We start from the raw sequence: 8863 nt of genomic DNA, 5'->3' as shown, positions 1-8863 counted from the left end.
TACGAAATTTTTTCTAATTTTATAAATAGTTTTTAAGTTTTTAAAGTAAATTCATAAAAGTTTTTCTTTTCGTAGCTAAGATCAAACATTTTAATAGCAAATTTCACATATCAAAAAAGTTTAATTAAAAGGCACATTCAATTTGTTATGAGTGTTTGAACTTTTTTACGATATTTGATATTCAGTGGTAAATTATCGAATTCCATTAATATATCTATAATATTTTATTGTATTAGAAGAATGAATATCGGTAGACTCTTTAAATATTCACCAAATATTTATATTAATATTTTCCATACATGGTAAAATTTTCAAATTATTTCAACTTTTTTTGAACTACTTATAGCCATAATATTTTTTTCAAATGTCGTACATTTTTTTCAGTTATGGATATATAAAAGTTTTCCGTTTCATATCTAACATTAGGTGTTTTAATAGAATATCCCTAACAAGTTTTTACTACACGATACTGTACGATATTAAATATATATATATATGTATCGTATTGTTAATGGTCTGATTTGTATGTCACACTACCCAGACAGCCAACAACTAGTTGATTAATAAATATAATATAACATAAGTATACCTTTTCTGTAGTATTTATTATTTTAAATATGACTTGTTGTTTTTTCTCATTGATTTGTTATTGTTATTCGTTGTGCAATGCGTGTGAAATTCCAACGGAATAAAAATAAAAATATAATATTATGTAATCCAGGTCTGTCTATATTATTTTAGTTCTTTAAAATATTTCCCTTGACAACCCAAATTATGTATTGTTTGTTAATATTAAAATCAAAATAAAAGGTAAACAATTGTTTGTTTCCTATTTTATTATATTTTTAATCTTTGTTATTATTAGTTTTAAAATCATTGTACCTTGATAAGTGACGGTAGTTCTTAGTGCCATGTGTCTTCAAATCGGAAACTTAAAGATTTTATAAGCCATTCAAGTACGTATATCTTTGACTTAAAGTCAAAACAATGTATTTGATTTTTTTAGATTCTAAGTTGAGCGATGAATGTATTGATTTTACAATGATTTGTTTTTTTTTTAATATATTATTATTTTTGTGTCTATCATCACCGTTTTGAGCAGTAACACTGCTTCTATTTTCTTCAACAGTATCTTTTTCGATGGGAAAGTGAATCTAGTTGGTGTATTTGGAAGGTCAAAATTTGAAATTCTCAATAGTTTTCAAAAGTGCAGGAAAAAACAAAACAAAAATTAAGGAACAATGGTAATTTTTACGCAAAATCGGTTTTCGTCAAAATCGATTTTAGTTTTCGCTGTAACTTTAAAACAAATAACCATAGATACATGAAATTGTCACTAGCCTTTTTTATACCCGATAAAATTTAATATTTTGGCTTGTTTGGAGTGGTTTACATTTTCAGTTTTTTTCCATAATTAAATGTCAATAAAATGTTATTCATAAGGTCAAAAATATTGAAAATTTAATACACGATTCCTAAATTATTGTTACAATGATAGTTGAAAAATATTAAAAATACATAGTCACATTTTTTTTAAGCATTTAAAGTTAGAATTTTGAAAAAAATCCGTAAAAATTACGAAAATCTGCATATAATTTTGAGATAGAAATCTAAGATTTGAAAATGTAGTATAAGATTCCTAATAAGTTATAAGTTTGTCTACCTCTATCAACAAAAAAAAAAAACAGAAACGATAGGACGAAATTACATATTAAATAACCTTTTTTTTTTTTTTTTTCTCCAAAAAAAAACCAGGTACGGGTGGGAACTGTTTAGCACAATGCTGCCACCCGAACCCGTATCGTTTATTCACCGTTACAACATAATAACTACAATATAATAATTACAACATAATAATTACTACATACGTGGGGGCCTCTAACCACCCTAGTTATTCGGCCTTCGGCCCACAAATAATAATCGCGCCTGCCTAACCCGCTCTGCATCCTCCTTCCGCCCGAGAATCGCCTCCACCATTCTGCCAAATGCCAGCCTCAGTCCCTCCGCCATCGCCTCGACACGCCGCCTCCTGGATGCATCATCTGGGAGGAGCTCCTGTTCCGGTCCCAGGATGATATCCGGCACATCATTGGGTTGCAGTGGCCGGCCGATGAGATATTAAATAACCTAGAATAACAATTTTAGTTATTTTGTTGTAATTTTATAATATCAATTCAACTTACTGGCTACCGTAATAATAATAGGTAAGTAATAACTAGGGCTTGAATTTCAATACATTTGCATCTTTTTTTTTTTGGGAAATCTTACGCGATGCTTTCCAAGCTACAAATATGTTTCAAATACTTCGCGTTCTAACCACAAACATTTTTTTGGGGCATTTTTTGACGTTTTTAATGCATTTTTTAATTTTTTGGGATATTTTTTACCTATTTCTCGTATTATGACTAAAACAATTGACCTCATTGAAATATAAGTACTACATAGTAGTATAGTACTGCGTAATATAAATTATTTTCATTTTAAACTATTTTAACTTATTTAACATCCGGTAATCCGGTTTTAAGTTAGACAATCTTTATGTCACACCGATTTTATTGCATACAACTAAACTTTTTTAACTCAGAGTATTTTTTATCGAGTGATAATATTATATCGGTGGTGCGCGTGGCCAATTGTCGGACTTTTTAGTCGTGTTGCGTATTACGGCGAAGGTAGCTACTGTGTGTGTATTTCACATGTTACAAATTTTAAGTATGTTATTTAATTTGCATTTTATATTTGTTTAAACGAAACAAAGATTGAAATTAAAATATATAAAGTAAAGATGCCATGTTTGAACGTACTTCATGGATACATAAGAGAATATGGTAGTGATGTGTTTTCTACGGATGGTCAAATTTTAGTTTGTAAAATATGTGAGGTGAAAGTTGCCGCTGACAAAATTCTTATTGTACAGTGCAATACAAATATAATATTTTTTTTATTTTTTTTTTTTTTTTTGTTCAGTGTAATGCAAATATAATTTCATTTTTTACTCATATTTAATAATAATTTGAATTTATTCAATAAATAATCCATTTTTTGAAAGGTCATTTTTTGATATTTTTAGGACATTTTTTAGAGTTTTTAGATCCACTTAACCACTTTTTTATACTACATTGACAAACATGTCCTATCAATCTGCAGGATAGGCTTACTATCTTAGAATCAAAAGTAACTAATTTTATGTAATTTTATCTTATTATGTAGTAATTTTAGTCAAATTATTTTAGTATTAATTATTGAAAATATTACAAAAGAATGAACATATTCTAAAGTTATGACATATTATATTATTTTGAATTAAAACGAACTAAAACACAATGTCTTATACAGTACTAACTAGAAATAACTAGTAACTACATATAGTACCTATACATGTAACTGGTTTTTGTAAAATCTATATCTTTAGTGAAAATTCAGTATACAGATTTTTCTAAATGATTCATACAATAAGTTTAAATTCAAACAACAAATTCATTAACTATGATCAAAAAGAAATCTTTCAGACCGTAAATCATATGTAATGTAAAACTTGCAATCAGGGCTGAAAATACAAATCATGATGTTAATTGAACACTATATTTATTAATAATATGTTGAAATGAAACTGTGTAACCCATTCAGACCCCATTTTATGTAAAATTTTTTCATTACATTGGTACTTCCATAATTTCATACATATTTTGGTTTTATATACATCGTACACCCGCTTACAGGAGACGGTGACAGGATAGGATGATGGATAGTTGAGATAATTAACATATGCTGAGTGAAATTATATTGGATGTCTGTCGTTTAACAATAGTATACAAAATATTTGCAACAAAATGTAATTTAAACTGATCAATATTATCTAAATCAATGAAGGTGGCTGGTGTGTTGGAAAATATACGATTGCTTGTATATTTTCTAAGTCCCAAAAAAACATCGTTGATTGAAATAATGTAAGTCAAAGAAAGTGTGAATCGAAAAGAGGTCTGGCGTGGAGGTGGTCGTCCGTACTATGTGGAATTACGTCTGAGGATGGGCCGTTTCAGGTCTATGCGAACCCTCTACTCTACTTGTCCCTTGCGACTTGTACCGCTGTTTTCCACGGTCCATGTGGTCGCCTTCCATAAACAGTTGGTTTGACTATACTCATAGTGCAAGTGTGGATCTGTGACCCAAGGTTGCAGACGTATCTATTACTGGCTAGTTCTATGGTCTATGCGGGGTTTCGTTAATCATATAGTCATGTCACAGTGCCAAGTCCTACTATCAAGTTACTCATGTTATAATATAAATATATATTGAAAATAAAATGTGCAATAAATACATATTTTTAAATGTATATAGGTTCATATTTTATTCAGTTATATACGTAATTTTGGAGAAGTTACTTATGGGCTAGAACCCCTAGTTTACACAAATATTTTAACACTTTGCACTTAATCAGTTGTATTGGTACACGACATTTTAATGATATATTTTGAAACACTTAATATTCTATAGCCATATAGGTGCCTAAATAAATTAAGTAAACTTAGAAAGTACCTTTCTATACTAAGTATGTTATACAATTATTTCAACGTTAAAACTAACAACTATAACAACTAGTCACTACTGCAGGTATAATACCATGTCGGTGATGTACACTATTGTACTGGCGATCATCTCATGCTTCTGGTATATAGTCGCGGGAGCGTTGTTCTTGGGGATCGTCTTTTTGGCGATCAGGCACGACCTAGTGTCCGCCGCGATCGCCAGAGAGCTTCATCGTCAAACACCGGTGATAGTTACAGTTGTCGACGATGACGAACAAAACTACTACTGGACGAACGCAGCCCGACGGCTGACTTTCGAGGCCGTACCGCCCGCGGTAAGGATCCAAATCTTGATCAACCTTTTGCAAAAGTTCAAGGCTGACCGGCTGGATCCGATGGACAAGCGCCTCAAAACAGTCACCGCACGGCTAACCAGAATGATGGCCACGTATCGACGGGCTCGAATGGCCTACGAGTGAGTTCAGCCACGTGGGTTAGGCCTAAGGGGAGGGGGATTAAAATTTCTATAAATTATAGTCACTATAATACATATTTTACATTTTAATTCATATTTTTTGTTATTATTCTATAGAACTGATACATGGTTCCATTTATATTTTATTTTATAGTTTTGAGACATCAGAATTGTACGAACTATGCGCTTCAAATATTCGTCTGACAATGTCGGTCGGAACAAATACAGAATACGGCGAAAATTCAATGATTTATAAACCAAGAATTGTCAAGAAAGAACTTGAATCGCTGAATAAGGAAGTTTCCATCGTTGAGCCATCTGTTCAATCATTATCGGAGAAACCGTTGACTTCTGATGTAAAATCCCAGTCGAAATCGATACATTCTGTTGAGAAAAGTCAGTCGGGATCTCTAGAAAAATCTTCTGATTCCACCGTTCAACCGACACAACCAGAATCCCTTACCGAGACACTTAACGAACTGGCGGCGTCTCTTATATCAGTTATTGCATGGTTTAAAAATGCCTTGACCTCAAACGTGTATAGGAGAAAAGCTGTTGCAGTTTATCAAGCGATCAATTCGACACTTAATTCCCAATATCTAAAAACATTCTTTAAATTCGTTTTTGACAGTTTTGATAAAATTGTCAAACTTTATACACACATAGACATGGATGATACTGACATTACAAAAGTCATGATAAGAATACCAGCAACAGAAAATGACGAAGAGTGATTACAAGTTTTTAAATTAATAATTATGCATATCGCTGTAAACCACTAGGTATCAAATAAAATAGATATTAACTGATAAAATAATTTTTAATTTAGAAAGACAAATGTAAATGAAAGAGCTAATTTTTATTTTCTAGTTTTTTCCATAAATAAATAAAGATAGTTTAAGAACAACAACGTAATAGGACTATATAATAGAATAAATTCGTCGATTTACTGCATGAACAAAAATCATAATTAACTATTTTAACTGAACAAATTATAAGTTTTGTGTTGTATAGTGTATGCTAAAGAACTTTTTTTAAGTTTGGCACCACTTCATTAATAACTACACAAATATATAAAATATAAATATCTAATAATATATTATAGTATTATAATATTAATAATGATGTAATTATTGTATTAAATTTAGAATTTGTACACTATGAATCAAACTATGCTTTTGCAATTTAGTTATATCTACAGATTCCATACGAATGATTAATTATGACTGATGACCAATTATAGGAATTTATTGGAAATTAGAATCGTTAAATTAGGGGTCAGCAAACCGCAAATGTATAAATTGTTTAAATGTAGACATGTATGAAATATGTCCACGAAATAAAATAGTATGGACTGGAAACAGTATTATATGATGGAGACAATAAATCGTTGTTGTTTGTAGAGACCTTGTTAAATTAATATACTTAACAGTTATGAATTTTAATAAAATAAATTTGATATAACTAAACATTTTTGTTTATTAAATTAATATAATTACACATATATAGGTACTTTATTAATATTAAAGTACAACTTTGAACTATCTTCAATAATGTACCTACTCAGACGGAATATTGGTTTATATATTTATAGGGTATTTAATATTTATTCAAACAAGTGCATATTTGATATTTACATAATCAATTGTCAAATCATACAAACATTTAAGAAGATCATCTGATACAAAGGTCAATGGTACTAATGTTACAAAGCCATTTTTTCATCAATATTTATATAACGAATGCAGTAAAATGGTTTTATTTTCATTGTAATAGGTATTAACATAGAATTAAGCAAGCTTGGGCATAAACGAGTTAAAATGTAATATTCATTAACCTAATTTTTAAGCTTTTTTAAATGTTTTCTATCAATTTACTTAACTCAATTAAAAAAAATCATTAATTTGCCCAGAATTGTAATTAATATAGTATAGAATCCCTTAATGAGCTATAACAATTGTGTTGATACTGTTACCACAGATTTGACTCTCCAAAACAGATGACATTTGTAAAACTATACAAAACAACACTATATTTTATACACATCGATGGACATCTTAAAAGCATGGTACAGAACTACAGAAGCATGGGAGAGAAATGAGAAACAAATGAGGATACTTACTTCTGGACATATGTGCAGAGAACAATTTATCAACTTATTTCAATTTAACAACTTATGAGAAACCTTGTATATCTTATAAACTGTATTTAAACTTTAAAGCTTTTGGACCAAGCAAACTATTTTAGATCAACATTTATAAAAGTAGAATAAAAATTTAAAATAACTTAGTCAAAATATTTTGAAAATTTAACTATGCATAAAAAAGGTGATATAAACAATTTCAGGAAATTTTAAAGTACCTATATCAGTTATTCGTTTTTGAATTACAACAAAATAAGAAAATCGTTTGACGATATCGTTATTTTACACGTGAATAATATCCAATTTTTACAAAATTAAAACTATGGGCGCTAGTAAAAAGTTAAAGAATTCGCTGTATTTTTCATTCAAGAAAAAAACTTATATGAACCTTGTATTAATTTTTCAAACATTTTTACACTATCTTAAAAATGTATCATACAAAAATCCTAAACAAACTATAAAAGTATAATAAACTACACAATATATTAAACTTTCTACATAACATTGTGTATTGATCAAAATTAAGTGATAGTGTATCTATACGTTTTCGTTTATTCGGAAACATATATATATACATAATTTACAGTTCGGTACCTAAACACCAGTCGTGGCGTCGACATTTCTTTTTCTATGTAAAGCAACTGTTTAAAATATTAGTAGACACCCACCAATAATTGTTCACGCGTCAATGTGGAAGGCTAAACATTCAACCCCGCCCACCAAATCGAATTCATAAGATTACATAAATAATTATTCGTAAATCATAAACGAATCGATCATTAATATACCCACCCCCATTTTTACAAGAAGAGGTCATTCAAAATAATAAAATAGCTATTCTCTTTACACATATTTACCTCGTTAGCTTTTCAAGTATAAAATAATATAACTGACAATTTGTATTCCCATAGACTAATTCATATTTGATAGGTAGGTTGGCATAATACTATTTTACAAGTAAGTGTTAAACTGTAAATGCTATTTTTTTTTCTGTACCATGTTGTGTACGATGTGTTTCTTTACTTCATTAATTGTCTACTATATAACTTAACAATTTTACTTAACAATGCCGATGAAGAATGTGATGAGAGCGATAATGACTTTTATTCCAGTTTACACAAACAAAATAATTTATACCAAAATCGAATAACTTTAGATTCAAATTAATCTAGACATTTAAACATTATTAACTTAGAGGCCTAAATTTTGTTTAATTCAAATAAAAATAGTTACTTAATTGAATTTATTACTTAGATGATTTTCTTACTATAAAATGATTTTTTAATCTATACATAACACTACTTTTTAAAAGACTTTTCAGTGCAGCTGTACACTTATTTACACCGAAATAAAAGCTTGTTGATGCTAAGACTTTCCAATATTGTCATTATAATTTAAAGTACTATGACGTATTGTACTATTTAGTTATAATCATTTATGTATAATTATTATTATTAAATAATCTGTAGGTACACCAATTTTTATTTACTTATACACTTACCAATGTAATTTATTTCAAAAACGTAGGTATGTATAATAAATTACTATTTTTAATGTTAAAATATTTTTAAAAATTAAGTTTTTTTTTTTAAGTTTTATTGGTCTTGAAATTCTTTATTTCAGCTTCAACGACAAAAGCCATTTGTGGTAATAAAAAAAAAGTTTATATAAATAAACAAATGATTATAGGTAGTTAATTGTATGTTAATCACATGATAC

The 8863-nt window shown here is 28.9% G+C and overlaps 1 protein-coding gene across 1 annotated transcript; it reads left to right on the top strand.

Moving 5' to 3' along the window:
* The first annotated feature begins 783 nt into the window (after positions 1-783).
* Positions 784-5815, top strand: LOC100569951. The gene is made up of 3 exons (XM_003246281.4): positions 784-956; positions 4612-5001; positions 5156-5815. Exons 2-3 carry the CDS (start codon positions 4622-4624, stop codon positions 5733-5735), a joined length of 960 nt encoding a protein of 319 aa, XP_003246329.1. The 5' UTR covers positions 784-956; positions 4612-4621; the 3' UTR covers positions 5736-5815.
* The last annotated feature ends 3048 nt before the right edge of the window (positions 5816-8863 follow it).

This window comes from Acyrthosiphon pisum, chromosome X (assembly GCF_005508785.2).
Source record: "Acyrthosiphon pisum isolate AL4f chromosome X, pea_aphid_22Mar2018_4r6ur, whole genome shotgun sequence".
Taxonomy (NCBI): domain Eukaryota; kingdom Metazoa; phylum Arthropoda; class Insecta; order Hemiptera; family Aphididae; genus Acyrthosiphon; species Acyrthosiphon pisum.
Note: the sequence above shows the minus strand (reverse complement) of the source record. Positions and strands in the feature narration are given on the sequence as shown.